Genomic DNA, 26,165 nt, shown 5'->3' with positions numbered 1-26,165 from the left:
GCATGTTCTCATATAATCCACACCAACTTGTACCTGTTACTCAATATTGTAGGAGATGAGGTGACACTGGAGGTAGGATCTACAATAACCTTGGTGTTCCATTTCCCTCCTCCAAGAGGGTTTTTAGAAGAAAGGAGAATCTGCACACATCCTAGCTGCCTGCATGGTACCCGTTAGCTATTCAATACATAAACAAAGGCCAAATGTGCTCTCACAGCAGTCAAACAGCAGGAGGAAAAGCTTCTCCATACCAGTGGAAAAACTTAGGAACATCAGAAAAAGAATGTCACTGCAACTGAGATTGCATCTGAAAGCAAAGTTCTATTTGGTGGCAAGAGCGAATATTCTGGGACAATCTCACATTTCTGTTTTCTAACCTAGACTTGCGACCCTAGAGTGTAGGAAGGAACTGGGAAGAGACCATGCTGTATTGGTATAATGTGTTAAGTTAGTGGCCGAGTTAAATTGCCAAAATTAGGTTTAATTTCAGTTACACAATGACAATTTCAGACTTTTATCTTCTCGCAGTTCTTTCCCTGTATTTTAAAAACTAAAAAGGAGGTGCTAAGTAACTTCTCACCAGATCTCACCACTGACATTAAGCAGAGGCAGCATTTAACCCATCTTCTAGCACAAATCTCCCCCTGTACTGTACTGCCACAAAAAGTCCCTCAAACCAGCAGAGCTGCTGCATTTGATGCATAGGGGACAAAGAGTGAAAGGTGAAGAGGCATCGCAGTACTAAACACAGCTTGTCCTGCAGCTGCACAAGAGGGCTGTGGAGCCCACAGAGGACATGGGGCAGAGGCTGTGTCTGGCAGTACCAGTCTGGAAAGCTCTGAAGCTGGTTTGGAAGGGGATTAGCTGTCCCTGACCTGCAAGGCCTGCAGGGAACACTTTTATTTCTGTGTTTTGCATATGGAATGTAGATTTGTCCTTAAGCCCACATACAGTTAGAAACAGGTTCCTGGTCATCAGGCCCATCCCCTCGCTATGGCAAGTCCCACTGCACATAATCCTGGTCACAAACAGAGCTTCAGCTTCTAAGTACCTTGGTGATCAGCTCCCTCTGGTCCCAGTGGAAGGCGCTTCTAGGAAGTCACTCTTCTGCTGGTTAGCAACTAATTTCTAGCTTCGATTTATTCACAGCCAATTTATATTCATTTGTTCTCGTGCCAAGACTATTCTTTAGCTTAAACAGCTCTGCTTCCCTGCAGTGTTTAGTTCATTCCCTTCCCCACCCTAACTAACTGGCAGACAGCACTCTCCTCTCTGTCTTCATTTGCTGGATTAAATAAACTAGTTCCTTCTGGTCTTCTCTTCAATGACCAAGCCCTCATTCCCCCCTTAACCTGCTTTGGCTTGAGGTGGGGAATTCTGAGTCCCATTTGTCATTTTGTTCCCAGATTCCCCATTGCCACTATGAGGACTGTATTAGTCCATCAGTTGCTCCCTCAGCCTCTTCACCTGCTCTAGTACAACTTCCACCTTCTTGACCAGAATCGTGTAAAGTACACCAGGGCTCACCAAAGGTGGTGCAACAGAATTCAGACTTCCCTGTCACCAGTTAGGCGCAAGTACAGACCTCACATTCATTTTAGACTGGAGACTATTACCAAAACCTCTGAGTACCTCACAGCTTGTGAATGTACCTCTCCTAACAACAAACCTCAGCAAAAATATCTTCTACTATGGCCACAGGTGAGGCAGAGATTTAAGGCCCAGGAAAGCTAAAGGTCACATTCATAGAAGTTTTTAGGTCTCTGATTCCCACTGAAAGTAGTCACTTGTTCATGAGTGGTGTGCATACTTCTGAGGTTCTTGACCTACACAGCTTCCTGAGATAGCTGAGTGACTGCAAAAAAGAATGTCAGTGTTCAGAACAGTGACAGGGCACCACTTCAGCAAGTCCCCAGTCTTGCCTGCTCCCCAGGGATGCAATATGCGACTCATCGCTGCTCCTGGTTACCATTTTAGGTAGTCAGGCAACTGAGAGGTGACATCAGACTGGCCTCCCTACCATCTCATTAACATCTTGATAAAGGTTGCCTCCATGATCCACAGCAAGATGAACAGACAAAGGCATTGTAAAAAAGTCAGGATGGAAAGGAGGTCCTGGTGAGCCAGGAAATCTCCTGTGACAATAGAAATCTCCTTGTGAGGAGGAAAAAAATGCATTTCCATGGAGTGAAATCCTCAGCAGACTTCTCGGACACATTCCAATCACTGCCATTGAGTTTCTCTTTAACCTCTGTGATTCTCTGTTAAAACAATGCATGCATTTTAATTTCCTCTTATCTGATGGAAAATAGGTATAGATCCTGTCTGTCCTTTTCCTACTAAAGATTTTGCAGGCACAACCAGGCCAAACAGCTTCAAGAGACCAATGCCTGCTCCTTGCTGCTCAAGCTGAGAATATACTTTTGACCCCGTGTCCTTAGGGTGGCATAAGTACTTAAGCCATTTTTAGTTCCAGAGATGGAGGAAGCACTTAAGCTGCTTTAAGCCCTTATGGTGGCATAAACACTTAAGCTGGTTGCAGTTCCTAAAGCCAAGTGGAAGCTATGGCTATAGATGAAGAATTCTGCACTTCCAAATAGGCACATGCCTGTGGAGAAGCTCAGTCAACTATCTCCAATCCTGCTTCCTTTCCTTTGGATGCACTTATTGTTATTCTATTACAGTTCCTGATGCTGTCTTTCATACTTTATGGAAGATTTAAGAAATGCTGTTGTGACAGATCTCTGCTAATGCTGATTAGCAACATGACAATTTATACAATTTGCTGATCTGGCCCAAACAGTTCAGTGCCTCCAGTCTTGACACCTTTACTAAAATGGAATACACACAGTTAAGATCATCTGGATCTTAAAAGCACTGCACAGCAATTTCCTCAGTGTATAATGAACACACTTAATAGCCTGTGCACTGCACTCCTCACCTCAGTATTTGATCTTGTCACTCAATCTCTATACTTAATTTTCAACATTTTCCACTATTAACAAATGAAGCCCCTTGCTTCCCATAGATATGGTCATGATTGCAAACTTAAATGAAGAGTAGTGGCATGCCACATTTCATAATCAGATATTTTTGGGTTACATGTGAGAGGACTGTGGCTTTTTTAATGGTTGTAGGGGTTTAACACTAGCCAACAACTACCTACCAGGTTCACTCCCACCAGCCCCTGCCAGCAAGGATGGGGTGAATTGGAAAAAGGTAAAATGCATGGGTTGAGATAAGAATGGCTTAAAATCCAAAATAAAACTATAATAGCACTAATAATGACAATGATATAAAGGGAGATAAGAACAGGGACATGAATAACAGCCAATAGAAAAAAGCAATGCACAATACCCTGGGTCACCACCTGCTCACTGATGCCCAGCACACCCTGAGCAGCAATTGGTCATCCCAGCCAACTTCCCCTGGTTTATATCCTATCCTATAATGTTCTGTGTTATGGAATTTCCCTTTGGTCAGTCTGGGTCAGCTGTTCCCAGCTGTATATGCTCTCAGCTTCTTGTGCACCTGTTCCCTGGCAGAGCATGGGAAACTGAAAAGTCCTTGGTTTATAGAAGCACTGCTCAGCAACAACTAAAACATCTGTATGTTATCAATCTTACTCTCATACTGAATTCAAAATATGGAATGCACTAGCTATTAGGGAGAAAATTAACTCTATCCCAGCCAAGACCAAGATAAAAGCATTGCAAAATTAAATATATATACTGCAAATATTTGTAACTCCAGTGTGACTAAAAATGTTCTACTCGTTAAGAAAAAAAATATTTACTACATAAAGTTAGTTTCAGTTAAAAAACTGGCTAGTTCAAAAAGGAGTGAAGCATGTGGAAAATGTAACTTACCTATTTTACAAACAACATTTGAACTCTGTGTCCATGATTGTTAATACTTAATTATAAGAACAAAAAAGAGACTCCAGTCAGCACTCCAGCTGAATTCATGCTTGAAGCTCATTTATTACTGTGCAGTTCTGGATACCCATTTCTGTCCCTTGAGAACTGACAACAGCAGTCAATGAAGAAAGGGAGGAATCAAAATTAGAAGCCCTAAGTTAACTGAAAAATTATGATGATTTATAAATTGAGATAACCCGTGTATGTAGAAGGACAGGGATGACAGGCACAGGAGAAGGGCAGCATGGAAACCAATGGCTGGAAGAGACGATGGAAACAGTAAGAAAGGAGGGCTCCAGTGTCTGAGGGAGCATTCCCAAATAAATGGTGAAAAGACTGAAGGGAACCTCAGAGATGTTGCAACAAACAACTGGGGTCAACAGCTTTCTTCGACCAGCACAGCTGCCACTGGGAGAAGACTGGGTTTACAGTCATATGTAAAAATTCAGTAAAGATCTGGGGTTCAGTGTAACACATGGGCAGAGACTGTCCCTGTTTCATGGGGCATACAAGTTCAGAAGCAAGGAGTCCACAAAGGCCAAGAGCAATCAAACTAATATTGAACTTTTGCATTTTGTTGAGTTCACTGTACTCCTGAGCAGGAATCATCCTTTTGCCTCAAATGATGTTTAAGCAAGCCATGGTGAATCAAATTACTTTTTACATATGGGATTGGGTAAGTCTTGTTCTCTAAATGTGAAACTGTATTACTAATAAACAGGAATATGCTAATTCAAAGGACACAGCTCATCAGGACTGTTTGCTTTTCAGCCCCCTCCTTCAGCTGAAAATATAGGTCTGATTATTTTTTTTTATCTCTCTGTCCTAACAACAGCAATAAAATTTCTAAATCCCCCAGTTAAAGAAAAAAAAAGGTATTTTCTTTCTGCTTCTCCTTTTGTTCTCTTGCAGTAAAGAGTAGTTGTCTTCGTTGCCTATCAATAGGTTATCCAACTTGTATGTTTAAATGCTAAAGACAGAGAAGTCCCCATGGATACGTCAATCATTGGCTCTTGTACAAAGAAAATACTGTATTTTGCTCAGAAGAGCTTTCTGTGGCAATTTAAACACAGTGAGACAGACACAATATCCTGGAGAGAGGAAAACCTGCCTTATTACATTCCTGACCCAAGAGAAAGGATCTGCCCTTAGGATATAAAGGGAACCAGTGGGGGGAAAAAAAAGAGAAAAGTTATCTAATCCTCAAAATAAAGACAGTGGTTCATAATACAGCATGACCTTCTTTTAATCTCTGATATAGCAGTTATCCAGTATGGATGTGACAAAATACCAACAGGGCAAACACAGCTTTCTTGTCAGGCTGGGAACCAAACCCCTCAGCCTGTATCTGTTTCCAGGTTTTGGACAGCTTTTTGGTAGACTCTGGTATATTCTGTGGAGTGAATGGAACTTCTGGGATATTGCAGGGATTCTTTCCCAATAAGATCACATCTTGTTCTTGTTTCATTTAATAAACATATATTCACATATGCAGCACAGTTAAGTCTGTTAGCAGCAAAATGCACTCCTATCAAGGGCAATGTTTTACAGCTCTCCCTTGATTTCCTGTGTCAGAGCATGCAGCTGTAAAGCAATGAGCAGAAATCACATCTTTATTTGCTAAACCTGAGCATCTAAGAAATGAGATTCTGTCAGAACATCAGCATAGCTGTTGTGGACATTAATTATTCCAGTTTTACAGTGGTAGGAAAGGTGTTTCGATGACTCAGGTGTGTTTCTTCTCTGATGTTCTCTTCCACAACTCAGTCAAAAATCAAGTGCCTTGTTTTCCTTGGAACTTGCATTCTTGTATTTCTAGCTGGGGCACCAATAGGTGAAGCTGGTATGGTACAGGAATTCCAGCTTTCTTTACTCCTTTTTTTCTCCCCAGCTGTAGAGAAGTAATTTTTCAATGCATGCTGTCATGATAACTGGGTTTTACCATCTCCTCCAGCACTGATGCTTTGTATCACATTTGCCTTAGTTCAAGCAAGGTATCACAGCTTCCCTATTTAATTTTTTTTTTTTTTTTTAAACAAAAAGGCTCTACTTCTCTCTTTAACCACAGGACAGGCTAATTGCATGTCCATGAGGAGGCTGCAGAAGGAACTGATAGTGGAAACCACAAGCCAAATGCTCAAGTCAATTGTTCTCACACAGGGGTGTTTTGGTTAAATCTCTGCTGTCCAAGGAGGAGCCCTGCTCTCCTGAGAGCTACGCAAGCAGGGAAAGATGCAAAAGGGTTACATGAGGATGACAAAATCTTGGAGCACTGCAATGAAGGAGCCTGAAGGGCAGAAGTGCCCCTGCAGTGCTCCTGGAAGAGTAAAAGGGGCCAACTTCAAGCTGAGCACTCCTGGTGTTTCTCCCAGCACTTTCTCCTACCTGCCTTGCTGGGATAAATAAGACAGGTAAATTGTGTACCAGTGAGAGAGAATTCAAGCTTGGTTTGAAAGACCAGGATGGAAGAAGAAATTTGACAAAAGCCATGTGCTGAAAGGTTTAGGACCCACTGCTGACTACATAATGAAACTGTGATGTTGATGTTAATGGTGTAAGAGCATGAAGGTGGTCTTCTCCCAAATCTTATAGCCTAGCCCTGCACTGATGATCTTCAGCCTGTTCTGCCTGCTTTCCTCTCATTCTTCTCCATCACACATGCATCCAAGCTCTCTCCACAGGCTTTCTGAGAGGTGGCTACAGGCAGGAATTCTCCAGTTTGAGCTGCAGGAAGGGCTCCTGCCTTCAGGAAGCAGCTCTACAGCATGATTTAAGGAGGTGCAATGTCTGTTCAAGTCATAAGCTCACAGGAGAGGAAATTCACATTGCAAGGCTCCATATTCCCCTCAGATCCATCAGACATTCCTCTCTCAATTAGCCAAAGCAGTAGTGCACAAACAAGGGAGAAGTTTTCCTACAATTGGAGAGGGAAGAATGACTGCCCAAACATCTGCTTCACTGGTTCTAAGACTGCCAGTGAATGCTGCCTAGAAAATGATACCTTCTAGGAGTGGCTGAATATGGAAGAAGAGAAAACCACCTGAGGCTCAACTTCAAAATTTTCTGCTTCATGATCTTTGCATTTGAGGATAAAAATTGATTTGACATGCAACTGCTGGAGAATTTCAGGAAAACCATGTTAAAAATCTCCCTCACAGGCAGTACCCAAGGTGAGCAATAGCTTACTCTTCTTTACAAATCTGAACTCATGTACAGCTGTGCACAATCTTTAACAAAAACATACAGGACTTACAAAAAAAAAAAAATTTGAAAAACTTGAACAGCTCAACACTTAGCACTGCTACAGATGTTAGTATCACACACTTAAAAGCATATATTCTATTTCTGGATTTTTCTCTCTGGCAAAGACAGACCACAGAGGACTCCTGCCAGCACACATGAGAAGGAAGTAATCATAAAGATGCATTACAATAAGGTATTTCATCTTATTTGCAAATAGTATGAAGAATGAAAATACCGTTCCTGCTTTTGACAGAAGCACACCAGCACACACGAAGCAGAACTAAATACTTTGGATGTTTTCCCACATTTCTGCAGAAGACAAAAAACTATAGGCTTCCTTCCTGCCACCATAACTCATCTGACTTCAATGGAAATCAGACCTGCTGTATATATTAAACCTGAAATTAACTATTCTCCCCCCATATTGTTTGGCTTTGATTAATTCCAGCCACTGCTCCTGGCCAAGCTGCACAGATCCTGGTTCAGTGAGCTGCTCTGCTGACATGAGCTCTTATGGCAGCCTGGAGCCCATTAAATTCAACTGGGTCCAACACACTGAACTCTCTGCAGTTAGTTATTGAGCTGTGGGTTCAAACCATGCTAAAAGTAATAATATTCTCCTTTAACACAGGCCATGTTCACAAGAAAATAAAATTGGAAGAGGTTCCTAATCTTTACATTCCACAGCACAGATCAGAGTAGTGGAGCCAAGAAATAAAAGCTTAAGAGTAAAGATGCCTAGAGAAGAAAAAAAAAATGGAAGAAAGAAAGTACCCAGCAAAATATCCCAACAACTGGCGCACCAAATGAACGTATAAAGACAGAGCTGTTTTATAAAGATTGTAAAGCTTTAATGACAAAAATCTGTTAAAATTTACACTGCCTTTCAGTGCATGTGTTTGGAAATATATTGGAGCTAGTTTAGAATAAACAGGCTCTTTGAATTAAAATGTAACCATATATTACAGCAGCTTTATACAATTTTATATTAGCAGAGACAAACTGCTTAATCCCACGAACCAACTTAGAAACCTATGAAAGGCTATAGCAAGAGGAAAATAAGGAAAAGCTAAAAAGTACCATTTTTACAAGATTTTGAATTCTTCCAAGCTCCAGTAGTGGTACAATGGGTCATCTATCTATGCAGAAAGACTAATAAAATATTTGATACTTTATGAAAAAGTTAAATCACTGCCTCTTCTACTGAAAATCCTTTCTTCCTAAAGGGAATAAATAGCAAGGTAAATGCCAGATATTTAAATGGATCTGCTTTTCAAGGTCCATTAAGTATATGGGCACTAGCACTAAGCATATATATAGGACTTGCTGAGAAACATGCATCTCCTTTGGTTTAACCCTGAACCAGATTTTATAAAATCATGCATTTTCTTCTACTTTCAGAACTTTATTAGTAATTACAGCACAGCTAATAGTGAGCCACTTAAAATGAAAGAAAATATATTCCTCATCAGGATCTTCCTGTGTAAATCAATCAGTAATTCTTTCTAATTTTTTGTAAAGAGAGCCCTTGTGCTTACCACATGGACACATACAAATTGTTCATATGATTAAAATACCAATGCTTTGTCTGCAGAAAGACACTACTGAATAACAGCATTTTTTTTCAATAAATGCACTTAGTGTCTCCTTTTACATAAACTATGAAAGCTGCAGTTCAGATTAGAGATAATGCCTGATCCACATTTAGCAATGAATGGCACTAAAAACCTCTACAAAACCTGAAAATATAGTGACTTAAAAACACTTTTCACAGAAACTAAAATAAAAAATGCTGGCAGTGATAAGCAATGCCAAAATCTTTACAGGCAAAAAATGCTTTAAGATATATTTAATCACGGAGGAGATCCTGGTAGAATTAATCCAGCTGCAGTAGCTGACAACAGCAGCAGTGTCTTAAAGCCAGAACATCACAACTGGACTGGAGGAAGTAACTGGGGCTCTTCCTCCTAACACCTCCAAGAAACATGTCTAACAAGGTTCAGCACATGCAGCAGTTTATTGCTGCTCCAAGACCTCCCTTGGGTTTTTTCAGTGGACGTCCACTTAGAATTTCCCTTTTGCATCCATGCTAGGCTTAATGATCCCTGTCGCATCCTAGCAAATTCAGGGCTAGCAAAGGTCTTTGTCCCATTTTAAAAGTTAGTCACACCTGATGTTTCAGGCAGCAGCAGCAGAGTTACCTTCTTTTATCTCTTTTTGCCATGGGATAACTTCCTCTCATATGTGCCATAACCAGTGCTGCATCTGAAGATGCATGTTTGAGCTGTTGTAATGAAAACTGTGCAGGATTTCTTAGCAGAACATGGAGTATCACCTAAAACACTTAAAAAAGAGACAAGGCCAATTTTTTTCTGCCCCTGCATTCCACACATTAACTTTAATTGACTTCCAGTGAACTTACAAGGGCCTTTGGTAACTAAAAAACAATCCTAAATAGTCTGGTTTATCTCAAAGATTTCTATCTTCTCCTATACACCACTGTGGCACCATCTGAATGGGACAGACTTGTGCTGGCAGTCAACCACAGGAATCTGCAGCAGCAACCAAAGAACAGTCCTGTATACAGTCCTCTGTAACTCTTCCTCACCCAAAAATTATTCAGAACTGGAGCCTGGCACTTTCAGAATGTCATATAAAACACACTTCTTTGTTCAGGCTTTTTTTGCTAACCATAAGTGTTGGAATCCCCTTGGCAATTAATTTCCTGGCTGGTAATCCCTTGGCTCTGATCCATGCAGAGAGAGTGGCTGCAAGGCACGGGAGGGAGGCGTGCAAGGCACATGCTCTGACTCTGCAAAATGAAGTGGTCTCTTGATTTAAATGACAGTGGCCAAGCCTGAAAATATTGTACTTGCCCTGCATAATGGAGTAAGCTAAGCTCACTGTTAAACACTCTTTAAAGCTGAGTGTTAAAGCCATAATATGGTAAATGGTCAAATACTGCGGGCAGGGTTCTCTTGGTTATCTGAGGCAGTATTACACAAAATTCAGGCAGAATAAAGAAATGTAAATACTACCCCAATGGTAGTGAGAGAGAGGAATTGTGCAATATATTGTTCGATAATTAGCACTGATAATGGTTTAAAGGATACGGCCTTCACTTCACTTTAAGAAAACTTACACCAAAAGAACAACAAGTACAAAATCACAACATATCCACAGTGTATTAAGATTCTCTACTCTCAGCTCCTGTACAGAGGTACAGAACTCTTGTGGCAATCCTGCCTGGGCTGGTAACTGGCGAAACAGTGTACAATGAAAAGATGAGACCTAGAGGAATGCTTCTGCCTAACAGCCATACCAGGTGGGCTTGATCAGTTCTGACATACATATATTGTTTAAGGTATACAGAAACAAAGGGGCAGAAGCTCCTATAAATAGCTAAACTCTCAAAAAAAATTTTCACTAAGTTTCCTTTAGTTTTAGACAAAGGCTTTCACAGGAGAAAGTTGGTACCATGCTCACATGTGCTGTGAAGAGTGAGATATTATCTTTTTAATTAACTCAGCCTAAAGTAATGCAGTTTTAAGTAATCTGTTCCAATCCTGAATTCCTCAAATTAGGAAGCATCAGAGCTAAATAATTATGGGAAAGAGACTTGTCCTTCATGCTACAGAATCCTAAAATAATACACCACTACAGTTCCCTCCCACAAACCATACTGAACCTCCCTGGATGCACACAAGGTGTGTTGCCCTTATCTGGCAGGAATCACTTCTGAGGTAAGGTGCTAACCAGAAGCAAAGGACAGACTTATCTGTACTGTGCTTCTCCCTGAAAATTTAGTGAGTGCCTACCCAGCGCTGTGCTGCTGCTGTTCTTTCTTTTCGTGCTTTCCTGGCACATGTAGGAGAGGATAAAAGCCTAATGGGTGCGAGTGTCAGCACAATATAAATTGCTGCAAGGAAAAACTTGATGCATGGCTTTGGATCTGAAAGAAGAATGTCCACCATTGTTTGTGATTATGGATCACATCACAATCTAATAGCAATTTTTATTTAATCAATAATTTCCATGCTGAACAGACAGCCCTGTTACAGAGAATCGACAAGCAAGTACTGATAGCGACAAGGCTTGTTATTAATCTTTACCCTGCCAACATTTCAACCAAACTACTGTAAAAAAGCACCACCAAGATGGATTTAGAAGTAGGTCTTTCTTTTTTTTTTCTGTCTCTTTCCTTTCTCTTTTTCTCTTTCTCTCTCTCTCTCTATCCCTCTCCACCTTTTGCTTTTCTTTTCTTTTTACCTACACAGTCCCATTACCCTTCTCCCTTTTCAGGTATGCAATGTTTCATACACTTTATATTCTAAGTTTATTTGAAAAACCTGGGGCTTGAATTGCACAAAAAGGCAATTCATATTAAGCAATTTCACAAATCAGTGGGACCTAGCCCAGTGCTGAGTGTTAGCCATTATAGGCTAATAAATCATACTTTCTCTTTGAGATGTCAATCGCCAAAGTGCTTTGTAAAAATGTTGGCATCTGTAATTCAGCGAAGCCTTTTCATCTTGAAATAAGATGCTCCAGACTGATAACAAGAATAATCCTCTCTTGATCAAAAAAAAAAATCTGCATTTTACCAATTAAAGCTGCTGCCAGAAGCCAAACGGAGCAGCACTGAGACTCCACTGTAGTTTATCTCTGCTAAACACAAGGAGGGATACAGTTGGAGCTTTGTTTCATTTTCAGCTTGACTACTTTATCTCACAGAGAACTGCAGCATCTCAGCCCTGTGATACACATAAGAATGGGATATGCAGACCTCATACCTACAGTGCAAGCCACCAGAGGACCCACTCCTGACAAAACCACCACCCATTCATTTTACAGATTAGGTACTCAACATCTTGAAGAAAAGTCATGGTTACACTAAAGTTTAAGCACAGGATAACACTGGATTTGTTTTACCACGATAAAAGGCTCATCTGCTTTTAATTTTTCTTTTTCTTTCTATTAAGAGGTTACACAAACAATAGAGACTGCAAAAATGAATCCATACAGCCCAGCCCTTTCAAAACCAAATGCAGAAACTTCATTCATGTCTGTGTTTCAGTTGCCCGTCTCTGCCTCCTTTTGTACATGCTGATCTGCCACTTGTGTCTCAGAAAAAGCACTTCCACCTGCAGATGAGCCAGCACCCACAGATTTCTTTTCTTCCCAGGATTGGTTTACTATAGGTAGATTTTTTGGTAGAATATGGGTGAGAAAAGCAGTGCAGAGACATGAAACACCAAGCACATCAAGGTAGATCTCCCACTGGTTCATCCTGGTAACACAGGCTATGTAGCATCAAATCACTTAACAGAAGCAAGGCATGAAAAAGCTGAATAGAAAGAACAGCTCTGTCCAGGTGAATGTTTGTCCTGGCTGTTTTGTCAGGACTAAAAGGTACCTGAAGTCTATGTAAGCCCAGCCCTCCCTGCAGCTCTGTGGCAGCAAAATTAAGGCAGGGAGGGACTTTCCTTTTCTCTCTTCTCCATGATATGCCAACAAGAGTCAGGAGGTGAAGAGTCAATTCAGTTTGCTGCTTTACTCTTGCCTATGAGTTTGTCACTCAGTTAGTATGGGCTCCCCTGGGACTTGGCTGGCAGCTTCTTATCCTACATTTCTCCCCAAAAGTGGAAGTCACCCGTAAAATATCAGTAACTCGGAAGTGCTCACCAGCTGAGCTCTCAGGCAAACACTTCAAGGAAGTATGTATATCCACAAAACACCTAAGTAATGCTGTGTGATTAAAAGCATGGACCAAAGTCAAGCCCTGCACAGCCCTTTCCAAGTGCCCACTTACTATGGGTAGAGTGGGTAAAGTAACTCCCCAGGGCACAGGGGGAGCACTGTTTGTCCCTACCTACAACAGGGAAAAAGAAGTGTTATTTAAAGGACATATCATAGTTTAGCAACCTCTTTCAGGGATACCAATTCAAAGACAATGACTTTGGCAACTCATAAAGCCATACCAGCAGCAGACTAACAACAAGTTTTCTTAATGCTGTGAAAGAAATGCTAATTACAGAGGAATTAAAATTAAAAAATGATTACATTTCTCTCTCTAAATCCCCTCTTAATACTTCACAGATTAGGGTGGATTTATTTTGTTGTAAACCTTTCTCTATCAAAAAAGAAATCCCCATGTTATTTTTTCCCCTTCTTCTCTGTGATTCATCAAAAGCCAGACTCCAGGCAGGGAGACTGCTGATGCACTTGTGTAGTGGAGTGCTTAAGAGGACCTGAGCCAAAGCACAGCTGGCCTTTGGGTCAAGCCCACAGTGAGTAAGATCTCTTCACAAGGCAGCACGGATGACTTTTAACACTGCTGGGAGGCAAAGGGCAGGGTGGTGACTGACGCAGAACAAGGATGTGCTGAGAAGCACAAGCAGGGGCCGTGCCAGAGCCTGGGGGCTACTGAGGCTCCAGAACAGCAGTGAGGTCTGTCTATGGTTACTTAACCTTAAAACCCAACTGCACTTACATGCACACCTCTGATGGGGAGTTAAAGACTTGCTTAATTTAAACAAGACTGTGTTAGATACCCAGACAGAAACCAAGAGAGAATGAACATGCTCTCAAAGGCACAGAGCTGCTTACCAGCTTTGCTATGCCATCTAATAAATTGCTGGCCTATAAACAATTCAACAATTCTGGCACAGTTCAAAAGAATGGGCTCAGCAGCTTATAATCCAACACAGTAAGGTGGTGTCCTAATTAGAAATCAGCCTTTAAACAGGTAATGAGGAAGAGATTTCAAAATCTAAAAACTTCTGTACAGATGTCTCTTATGATTATTCGCTATAATCTCTTCTTCTATTCCTTTGTACCCTCACAGCTACAAAGATCAAATATATTTAGGGGGTGGACAAACTGAAAAAAGCCTTCCTATGGCACTTGCTTGCCACTGAAATAACTCCCTGCCTTCTTCAAGCTGTTCCAACTTTCAGCTCAAGCTTTGGGCTTGCCTCACTTGAAGAGCGGATTTCTTTTGTCCACAGCACTCCTTCTCCAAGTATGAGTTAGGGTCCAGACCCCAGTGAGTAAAAAATAAAACAAGATGAAATAGAATAAAACCACCAACAGAACTCCCTTTGCTGTTGTACGTAAAACATTCTCCTTTTGTCAGGAAAAAATGATTACTATAATGGATTTCATGTTCTTATCTAGTCTTTACTCTTTTCAATTTAAAGGAAACATTCCTGAACCTGTCAGGGCAGTAGCTGTCACTGCCACGCACAATGAGCCTGTGAATGGGCTGAGGCTTCTCTGTGTTACTGTGCTAGAGCCAAACAAAACTGCAATGAAAAAGCACCAAAAAATTGCCTCTGCAAAGAAGAATTAAATATTACGTAAATCCCTGAATGTATTTTGAGAAGTATGCAAACTGGGATGTGTAATTACACCCATTTGGGATTGTAAGGGACTTGCTTCACAAAGCTGGGACTTCACCTGCCCCACAACCAGTTTGCAAGCCAGGACCCAGAGAAAAGAGACCACTAATTCATGAAGGATAATCTGTTTGTTGGGCCAGATGTGTGCAATTGCCTCCCTTTAGGTGCAGATGCCTACTCAGACAGCTGCATCCAACACCTGCTTGGCTTTGGCAGCTTTGGGGTTCTTCGCTTACAGGGAAGTTTCTCCCCCTTCAATGGCAGGCAATGTGCAACTCTCAGGGTCACTTATAGGTCTGGTGCACTGTAGCTGATACTCAGGGAAACTGCTTTAATCTGGTTTACCCTCCTATTGCAGCTGGATCTTTGTTTAGAGAAGAATGGTGAAGCTCTCTCCAGTCTTTACCTACAGCTCTTCTACAGGAGAGAAGCTGAGGAAGAAGCCACAGGCCAAAGGCAGCACAGCAACAGAGAAAATGTGACTTTCAAATCTATTGACTTTGAGAGTCCTTATTTCTGGACATCCAAAATCACCCACTGTGAAGGAGGCTAGTCCTTCAGAGTGGTGTGTTCCCTACCTCCTGATGTTCTTAAGTGTTTTGAGGTGCACAGGATTGATTAAGGCACCTCACAGATGCTGTAAAACCTAAGCAGAGATTGGATGTGGGCACAGTTTGGGTTTGTGTAGATTGCCACGGATTGCTGGCCAAATTCTGTTGGTTAGGGTTGAGCCCACTGTTTTCTGTAGGAACAGAGAGCAAGAACATTAAGAAACTCCAGTCTCAGAATTGCATGTAATGGCTCTTTTTGCACACCTCAGTGCACTGTGATGCCTTGGGAACATGTGGGGTAGCTGAAAAACACAAGAAGCTGCCCTCTGATGCAATAAGGGAACCATGTGGAGAAGTACAATCCCAGGGGATTGCCAGGGGAGTGCTCCAGTCAACTAGGCTTTGCAAACAGGCAGGAAGACCTCAGCAAACGGAATCCTGAATATAAGCCACTGCTGATAGTTTAGGGCTTTTTGATCTCATCTAATCAAACGTAGCAACAATGAAAGAATTTTATTGCTGTAAAATTCAGGAGAAAACACTAACAAAAAAATAGCTCTACAGTTCTTCAAGCATGTTTTTGAATAAAAAAATAATTATCATCAAGGCTACGCAGCAAGGGGGATGAGAAATAGGCAGCACTGCGTTTTTCTGATTGCCATTGTATTAATATTTAACAATAAATTCAGTCATTTCCTTGAAGGATAATTTTCTTAAGTAAACTTTTATCTTTAGCATCTAACCCTTTTGCAATATTTTATTCTTAACTGATTTCTGGGGGAAAAAAAGGGACAAACTGCAACAAAAAGTAGATTTATAAATATATACAATATCTTATTAGCTTCTAGGCGCTCACATATTTAAAACAAACTTGAGCTCAGCTAAGCCCAATTATAATATCTCGCTGAGCAGAGAAATTAATTAAACAGCTGAATGATAAAGACCCCAGCAGCAAACTGAGGCTTTAAAATAAATAAGATCGTTCTTTTAATTTTTTGCGGAAAATCAAAAAGGGATAGAAAGGAACCTCTAATAGACATTTCAAACATCAATGTAAGCAGCCTTTCCAGGAGAGCAGTGCACTGTAAATAAGACTACCTGGCGGGAGAATGCAGTGGCAGCTCCAACGTGGCTCGCCAACTTTGTGCCTTGCTAATGTGCAACACACGCGCCCCTTTGCATCAAATTCAAATAACCCTGGGATCTCAGCAGTGCAGCTCAGCAACAACCAGAACAAGGGCACAACTTGTCAGGATTTAAAAGCTTTCAGCAAAACCCTTCAATTGCAGCCGGTACCCTATTCCATAGAAGGATATCAATTATAGATAGTGACTTGCTTTAGCAGTGCAGTCGGTACTGTCAGACGCTAGATAGACAACCATGAAGAATCATGAATCTTTCTATTAACTGTAAGAGAAGGAGGGGGGGGAGAAAGCATGGATAGGTGTTATAAATAAGGCAGAGCGTCTGATGGTTTAACACCTTGCCTTTTGGTGCATGCATCATGAAAATTTAAGCATGCTGAATTCTAAGTGGCTCATATCACTTGAAAATAAGAGCACCTGTGCCAAAATGTCACTGTCAGACCCTTCGGGGTGGGTCAATAACGATTCTTTTAGGTATGAGCTTTTCAGTTATTTATTCATAGCAGCTCAGGTTCTGTTTATAAATTCGGTCAGAAAACATTGGGACTGAAGAACACTTTCAGTGGCACCTACATTTTACACTAATAACTGCAGGACTTTGCTACAGAAATGCAGAAAATTATATCAAATGCTGACTACTGAAATTGCACAACATTGCAGCTTCTGCTCTAAAGCTATACCACTTATTTAGACACAGATTTTGTTTGCCTTTACCATTTCATACATGCTAAGTCACAGATCACTTTGTAATGCTGATTCAACCAGAGTTGATTGCAAAGTAAATTATGTCTCAAAGTTCCCCAAGAAATAACAAAGCTATCCACATACGACAGAAAGACCAGAATATACACAAACTCTTATTTACCTTTTTCAAAACAAATGCATATGTGCTTGTGTATACATCCTATACATAGTGGGAGTAATGCCATCTATACCATGAACTGTGTGCAGCATCTCTTCCCTTAACACCACAGTTCCTCCAAAATTTCAGTGCATTGGGAAGCAAGGCTTGGATAACACTGTCCTGTGCCATTGGACATCCTGGGTCTGATCTCTTGCTATTATGCATGGTTACAACTATACAGAAAGATGGCAGATGTTATCTGGATGAGTCTTGCTAGGGCAATTTAAGCCTTTATTACCTTTATCTATGCCAGTTGCCCCTGCCTTGGTGATTACTACCTCACAGCAGAATCAACAAACCCAGATGGTTATCTACCTGTCCAGCATCTTACTTCCAAACCTTCAAGCCTGTCAAGCTCAGCTGGAGCAGCTCAGGCCCTGCTGAGCCTGCCAGTGGGCTGGGGATCACCAGGAGAGCAGCAGCACGTGCAGCCAGGAGAGGCATGGTGGCAGAACTCTGCTGCCAGATCAGGTAGCCTGTGACAGCACAAACAGCCTGATGGATGTGGCCCCAGAGCCACAGGGTGAAAGATCTCAGGCCGTGTCAAGGGCACTTCTCCTGCCAAGCTTGAGCAGTGCCTGACATTGAGAGGCTTCTGGCTTGGTGAGACCACCAGGTGCTACCAGAGTGTCAGGGCTGTGGAGCCAAGTGTGTGCATGGGCCCTGAGACACACACCGTGCCGGTGCCTGTGCCTGGCTCATGGCACACACACAGAACTCAGAAGTGTGCTGACACTGATTTAAACGCAGCTACAGCAATTTACATCTACTTGGATTTACCTACAGTATTTGGATAGGAGGCATCCATGAGCCACACCCCTTTTTCAACTCAGATTTTCAAGGACCTAATGCTCAGGAACAGAACACTTTCTGCCAGAGTGACACACCTAGGCAAAACCAGGACTGCCCTTCCGTGAAGCCCTGCTGAGACCAGACTTCACATCCCTAGCTGCTGCAGATGTACATCAGAGGGCTGTGGCAATCAAGGGCAGACAAAATGTGCAAAAGGCAGACTGGGGTGAGTGGCCAGGCTTTCAAACAGAGTGAGATGTCTAAAGCCCTTTGCAATTCTGGGCAGAAATAACTTGCTCAAGTCCCCCCAGCGGGGCTCTGCCAGAGCAGCAAAGGAAATCACAAACCGTGGCCCCATCACTGAATCCCGCTGACTCCTACAGCATGATTTGTGCTACTTAAATGTGATGGCTGCCATGATGAATTTATTGTCTTCAGGGTATAGAGTCAAGTCCTGCACCTTGTAATCTAAACACCATCATAACACACCTGAATCCTGAGCCCTGCCAAAAAGAGTTCCATGTCATAGAAAAACTTTTTTATATTCCTTTTCTATGTCTAGAGAAATTTGTTTCAGACGTTGCCATTTGTCAGAAGCATAAGAAATATACTTTTTTCAGTCTTTCTGTTGACCATTACAATGCAGGCAGATTTGCTATAAAAATCCCACCAAAACCAACAAATTTACTTTAAAATTACACCCCAGAAGAACTAAACTACCACCCTGTCAATTTAATTCACTTTAAAATACAAAACACAAGCTGTTGGCTAACATGCTCAGTGGACTTCCATTAAATTTTACATCTGGAACATCAAAAATCCTTTTCTTTTTTTATTGCCAAGTGTATCCTTATTCTGGATTTCTCTTTTATTTCATATATTTCTGTATGTATTATTTATCATCATCACTGGGATAATTTCTGAATACTGAAAGGCTTCCCAGGTTTCATAAAGCTTCAGCCTTACAACTGCTAGCAGATATAAACACTGTGCCTATGCAGAGCCCCATATGATGTCATTTGGTCTGTTTGCACAGATTCAATTCAAAGACCAGCATTTGATCTTTTAATTTAAATGTGTCAAACCACCTGCAGAAGCCATTTGTATGGCATTTCTTCCCCAAAAGGTACTGTGACACCAAAACAGTTTCTCCTCACATTTGGCCAATTCAAATGCTAGGGCATTATATGTGCAAAATGACTCAAAGAATTCTTGGAAAAAAGTCACATTTTTCATATTATTTTAGTTGTTGATAGTCTTTCATTTATCATTATTGTTGTTACTGCTGCTGCTACTACTTAATAATGACAAGAACCTGAAAATACATCTTGATGAGTAACGGCAACACCAAGAGGTTCTCACAGTACAGAAAGTGAAAGCTGACATTGCTTTACTAAAGTCAGCTTTGCAGGATAAGCTTACCATTTGGCATAGTGCTTGGAAATATACGGTGGGTTTGTTTTTATTTATTTTGGGTGAAAAAGTGGATATTTCAACTAGTTATTTCAGAAGTACTAGCCAAATTCTCTAATAGATTTTGCATGATCTCCAGTAAAGTATTAAACAGTTTTCTAAATTGAATACAATTCTGTCACACTGCTCATTTGCTGAGAATGTTCCTCTCTATTCTGTACTAGGAATTCAATTTTTTTTTCAGAGTATTCAATATGTTCTATGATGGCAGTAAACAGGAGAGGTGCTGCTAGTTAAGGAGGTTAGAACTGCAAGGGATTGTACTTGTCAGGTTGTCATCTGAATTTTGATTGCTCACTTTCTATCTTACAATACTACCAAACAGTACAAATTGTTTACTTGGGAGAGGTGGCAGAGAGGAATAAAAAACAAAGGAGATAGAATTAATATTTGGTGTAGTACAGAAAAGATTCCACAGTTTGCTTTTGCTAAAATGACTGAAGTAATTCAGTCCTCATGTATTTAGCCAAATAATCCCTTTCGGTTTACACACAACAGTAAATTGATAGCAAAACCTCTCTCAGGGAAGGGAAAAAATTCCCCTCACCCATTTCTACTGTTACAGCCCCTGTGGGGAGAAAAAAATCAAACCTGGCTAAAGGTTAATAATCATTCATGTCCAGCTTACTATTACTCAATAACTATCAAAGTCTCTAACTCAAAATAGCGTTTGCTGGCTTACAGGATCAGAGCCATTACAATCTCTGTGGAAGACTTTATTGAATTTTACACTAAGCTTTAGCTGACTGAACAGGTCAAGCACTGTGGCTTCGAGTTTTCTTTATTCTCAGAAACTCATAAACCCCTCTCCAGTTTGCAGCTCTGTTAGCTAAGAAACTTGACTCAGCATAGGGTCAGAGAAGCTGACCCCCATGAAAAAGGTCAGGTAGGTTTAAAACCCAGTTCCTGAATACCATTAACTTACATGCACTAGCTGTTCCTGCGTGTCAAACTCCCGGGAACAGCCTTCCCAGTGGCAGTTTGTCTCATAGACCACTTCAGGCTCCTGTTTGCTTTCATCTTTGTCCCCTTCCTCTTTTACCAAGGTCATTCCTTCTGGCTGTTCCTGGAGAGAGGAAAAAAACAGGGGTGAGAAGAAGAGAGAGGAAATTCTGAAATTGAGGAGGAAGAAAAGGGAATTACTTCAGCATTAAAAGAAAGATGATGGGGGTGTGTGTGTGTGTGTGGAGGAGGCAGGGGAGGGAGGATTATTTTACTCTCATTCCACTATGCTACTCCATTCTACAAAATACAGAAGCCCAAAACAGGCCTGATAAGCCAGAAGCCATTTGCAAACTATACATGTTAAATAAATTCTTTGTACCCTTTACATTTCAATTAAAAATAAATCATAATGGCCTGGTTTTATTTAAGCAGCCTGTTATTTGTGCACCTGGCTTTCATGACTCAGTGGCACCACTAATGTGAAAGGCACTATTCAATATAGTTGAATTAATTGGAATTTGATTTTAGCACTAGGGTTGGACAGAAACTGGATCACCAGTAATCCAGTGTGTTTCCATTGTTAGAACAGTAACAGGTTTACATGCGAAAATCTTTTCAAGAGCAGACTGGTGATTTCTGAGTTACCTGTTAGTCTGTTCTTGCCCTTAACATGTGCATAAAGGGGTGAGCAAGGGGCAAAAGTATCTAATTTTGGGGTTAGATTTCCCACCTCCAGTTAATCAGGGTGCCTCATTCTTGCCAGCTTGTTATTTGCTGAGGGTTAGAGTCAGATGTTAGCGTAAGCATTTGGTTCAGATTATGCACTCCTGCTATTTTTCCATTTCAAACCTGCTGAAGGATTTAGGCAGACCTCTGCTTTGTTTTCATGGATTCACTCACAAGACTGAGGCTCTGATTCTCATCTCCCCTGAGTCACTGTAAATCAAGAGTCACTCTACTAAAACCAGAGGCATTAACTGGTATAGAAAGTACTGCAAACGAGACTGGAGCCTGACACAGGGGCCTCAGTGTAGAACAGCACTAAGACCCAGAAAAAGTCAAGGTGGCCTTAAGTATTTTTGCTGAACAGAAAACATGTCCTTAATAAAGACCTGAATGTCTCTTGTTCACTTTTCCAGGGCAAACAGAGCGTTGAGCATCCTCTGACTGCTCAGAGGTGCCTCTCCATCTTCTCCTTCCTTTCTGCTCTCCTCCTGCCACCGACCCTGCACCCCAGGAGCTGCTCCCATTGAACCCCAGCTACTGCGAGCCGAGGCAGCCCGTGTGTGCAGCACACAAAGTGTGTTTTCAGGGAGCCTGAAAACCTGTGTGCCACAGGAAAGGTGCATTCTCACTCCAGCAACAAGAGGGAAGGCTCATGCCTGGAATCTGGCTGCCATACCTGCATGCTTCCTGCTCCTGGGCTGGGGAGGTCCTCGTCAGGCTTTATCTTGGAGCGCTTGTTGTGCATGGGGTCTCCTGTGCTGCTCACTGCAGATTCACTTGTGGGTTTGTTCTGCTGCAGACAGGGGGGGATTTTTTTTCCCCCAGAAGAAGACAAAATTAGACTGTGATAAATATGTGGCTCCAAACAAAAATAACGTAGCATCTGCTCAGCAACTTTGTATGGAGAAGCTGCACTGTTAATTATATTGGATATGCAATAACATTGTTCTTCAGTTACATGGCATTAACTCATGGAAGAGCTGCATTGCTTATCCTGGTAGCAGAGCAGGGAGGGAGTGGGAAGGGGAGCATTTGATGCAATTCCTTGCTACAAACCAGTGCTAGTTTTGTCAGAGCAGTGAGAGGTAGGTGATTTTCCACATAATGACAAATTTGGAAAGGCAATTTTGAAAAGGAAAATCCCTGCATGCTCCAAGAAACACAAGAGAAACATTTATTTCTTCACACTTGAAAGAAAGGTTTTGCATTTAATATCGTCACACAAGATCTCAGCTTCTTCACTATGTTTCCCATTATAATAGGTGGATAGGAAGAAGAACTGAATACTAGCATGAGACTCAGCCAAAAAATCCTAGATGAAGTCCTGGATTCTCACAAGTTAATAGCAAAATAGTTGACATAAACGGGCCAGAATCTTGTTTTTCTCTTGTTCTGCTCGACTGAACACCATTATCTACACCTGCAAATGGATCTTGTAGGAATCCAGAGATCTTTTAGAGATATCTGAACTTGCAGGGACCCCACAAAAAAATCAATATGTTTTCTACAGCAGTATGTTCTTCCTCTATATTTGTAAAAGCTAGCCAGGATATAAACAGCTTCCAGACTGATAAATAACCTATCCCAGGTCATCCAGAAACAAACAGCACTAGTTAATAACAGGCAAATCACAAACCGTGATAAACTCCACATTAGGGGCCTGATTCACTGCTGCTCATCCCCAGCTTTGATAATACACCTTACTGAAATGATTAATTCAAACTCAGTAAGTCCAATTTGGCACAAATCAGAGAAAAAAAACTTCAATCCTCTTCTCTGTCTTTGAGTTACTTTCTTGCTCATAGAATTACTTGCTTCAGGTTACTCACAGCTGTACAAGGAGGGCAGAATATGACCCTGTATATCCTAGAGTCAGCCTGATTTGAAGGTGAAGCTGCTAACCTTTAAGACATTGCTGTTTTGATGTGTTTTGCCCCTTTTCTTACTCCCCACCTCTACTAGCTTCCTGTATAAGATCAAGGAGAGGCAGTATGGAACGAGAAGCTGCTGCACTAGACTGGAATATTTATGAGGACTAAAAAGCACACTACCAATCAGAAACTGCACCAACTGCACTCCTGTGATTCATAATAAAGTGACTGCAAACACTGGAGCTACAAGAAAGCTGTTATCAAAGGGTCTCAGTGACAGTGGTGATTAATTGCCATCAAGACAATGCCATTTATTTAATTTTTAAATTAATGGGAAACAAAGGTTTCATTTGTTGTCTCTCACCTGTGTGGACTCAGAAGGTCCAGAGCTGACCTGGACAGGGTTCAGGACACTGGGGATGCCAGGGATAGGTCTCTGGGTAGGAAAAGTTGGAGCAGGATGGATGAGTGGAGGGCTGTGTCCAAAGGCTGAACCTAGGGTTTGCTGACGACTTATAATTTGCTGATGCATTTGCTGGAGGGATACTGGTGTAGGAGGGTATGTGAAACTCAGAGCAGGGCTGAATTTGGGAGAAAAAGGAGGGAAGAGGGAGGAAAAAAATGAGGATCATTACAGTAAGGAACTTTACAGATTAAAACCTTAAAATATATTTGATACCTTTAAACTACTGGAAGCCAGATTTCCCCCTCCCCCTCATATCCTTCTTCATGCCCCAAAGGATGATAAATCCTGATTTTAAATCCAGAGTTGCCCTGGATTTACTAGTGAGTACAAAAATGGTACCATAACAAAACATAACATTTTTTCATAACCTCTACCAGGAAACCACAGAAAGCGGACCAAAATAAAATTCAGAAAAACTGAAATAAAAGGCAGGTAGTTCAATAACAGCTATTTATTGCAATAACAAACTTTATATAAAGAAAAAGAATGGGTGCCTACATGCTTTATAGTACTTTTATTGATAATGCAGTTCCCCTATGTTCGTGTGTATGAAGCAGTTCCTTTAATCTTGGCTCATGCTACGCTTTTTCATATGTCTCTAGATCTTATTACACGAGGAGAGAAAATCAATTGGTTAAATGTGTTCTGAACACCATGCTTGTCATATCACTCATTTGTTTGCAAAGATGGAAAGCTCAGTTCATCCAGAATGTCACCTAAAGAATTTCCATCAGCGCCGTTTGGTTACAGAAACTGATGGATTAACCTTTCCCCTCTGAAATCGGTGATCAATGACTTCCAATGTAGAAATATTCCAATGGGAAAGCACTTCTCCTTCTTCCAGTTAAACAACATTAAATGTCTATTAAAGCCCATTATGTATGTTAATACCTGTCATCACTTCATTACTTCACCGTATTTCCCAGACCACAGTGACTTAGGGGGAAATTACACTGCCATCTAAGGACCTATTTTGTGGCTAGTGCAAAAGCATTCTTTGTGTCACACTTGAGAAATAAATGGTGTGGAACTAAATCTTCACACACAGGAGTAAGAGATCCTCCTGAAAATATTTGCCAATAGCTTCCAATCATAAAGGAAAAAAAGAAAAAAGAAAAAGAATATTCATTATTTAAAAAAAAATACACTGAACTACCAGAGTTCAAGTTCAAAAAAGCCACAGGAATATAAAACATTTTGTCTCAGAAGAGAGGGGTGTGGACATTATATCTTCCAAGAATCAAGGCTTTTTCCAATGTCAAATTTGTCCAAATTAACAGTCTGGAGTCTTAATTGCTGTTGCTGTTAAGTGCATTAACTGAAAATACTGTGATACAAAAAGCCAAAATAATTTCAACCATTTTAAGTAATAATTCTTCAGAAATTCTGTGTTCATTAATATGACTATACATTTTGTCTGTTTGACTATAATCCATAAAAAGACAGCTTCAATGTGATTACATTACTATTATTCCTGGTGAGAACTCTGCATTACAACAGTTTGCCCATTTAGGATGGAATATCATTAAGAATACCCTGGGAGAATTTTACTGGTCTTTGAGGAACTCTCTTTTCATTCTGCATTGTATTCTTTCTAATAAAGGGAGGCAGAAATGTAGTGAAAACAGTAATTGTTCACAGCAAGAGTTAGGGAGAAATCAGTAATAATATTCAGTTATTGAAGCTCTATAGTCCCTGCTAGTGTTCCTGTAAGCAACCATGAATGATTACAGCACGACTTAGCTAAGGTAGCCACTATGGATGATTAATAGGACATTAATCAAAAGATGCATATCAGGCTTAGAATTTGTTCACAAGCTTTCTTCTAATAGCTGATTTCATGTTCACTGAGCTCTATGCCAGTTTGTTCAATTTATTCTTCAGTGTACAAGCCATTCATCAAAGAACATAATGATTTAACACCCCTTTTCCTTTTTAGTGAACAAACATTGCTAAGTGTAACTACTCTGGTCTGTTCATTAAAAACCACACAATTACACTGCCACAGATGAGGTGGAAAACAAAGCCTCTTTACTACACCCTGGTGTTTTTTGCTTCCACACATACCCTGTGAGTTCACCTCACACACTCAAACACTAGACGGCACCATCCTGAAGATGCTGTCAAATTCACCAAGATCAACAAACACGACGTGCAAACAGTTTAGATGAGGTGTTTTATTTCTCTGTGAGTGGTTAAATCCTAGGACACTCTCACCCTTCAGATGAGTCAGTTTAAAAGAAAAAAATAAGTGGACTGATTTCACTGGCAGTTCCAAGCACACAGCAGCCTTTGGAAATAAAGGTTGAATTTTGGGGGTTTTTTGACTTTTTTTTCCATTTGACCATGCACAACAACATCTATCTTTGCAAGTCCAGGTTCAAAACTTTGGTAATGTCCTTCTGAGCCTACATGGTAAAAAGACAATTGTATGAATCAAGCAGGGCAGTGCTTAAATATTAAGTATGTACAATTGCTATTCCTCTCCCCACATAAATTGAAATGGCCTCCACCAAAAGGAGAGATTTCACCTCCTAGAGATCTCCTTGTTATCTACATCTGTCTTCACACTGTACAAGCAGTATCCAGAAAGAGGATGCTAAGCCAGGCATTGACAAAATTGTGAAGTACAACAGAGGAGACAGACATCATCTTAGCAAGAAGTTCTTACTGGAAAACAGTGACAGCAGCAGCAGATGCATTAACACGCATTTGGACAGATGTGC

At 41.0% G+C, this 26,165-nt stretch overlaps 1 protein-coding gene across 1 annotated transcript in view; it reads right to left on the bottom strand.

The window, feature by feature from the left end:
• Window positions 1–26,165, bottom strand: part of GLI3 (GLI family zinc finger 3) — a 188,104-nt gene that overhangs the window by 15,249 nt on the left and 146,690 nt on the right. Inside the window, exons 7-9 of the mRNA XM_058806018.1 lie at window positions 23,338–23,554; window positions 21,779–21,892; window positions 20,357–20,497 (exon numbers count right to left, since the gene is read on the bottom strand). Of these exons, the coding sequence (XP_058662001.1) occupies window positions 20,357–20,497; window positions 21,779–21,892; window positions 23,338–23,554 (472 nt within the window). The remainder of the gene's footprint in view (window positions 1–20,356; window positions 20,498–21,778; window positions 21,893–23,337; window positions 23,555–26,165) is intronic.

Source organism: Ammospiza caudacuta, chromosome 1 (assembly GCF_027887145.1).
Source record: "Ammospiza caudacuta isolate bAmmCau1 chromosome 1, bAmmCau1.pri, whole genome shotgun sequence".
Lineage (NCBI taxonomy): Eukaryota > Metazoa > Chordata > Aves > Passeriformes > Passerellidae > Ammospiza > Ammospiza caudacuta.
The sequence above is the reverse complement of the archived record's forward strand: the minus strand, read 5'-3'. Positions and strand labels throughout refer to the sequence as shown.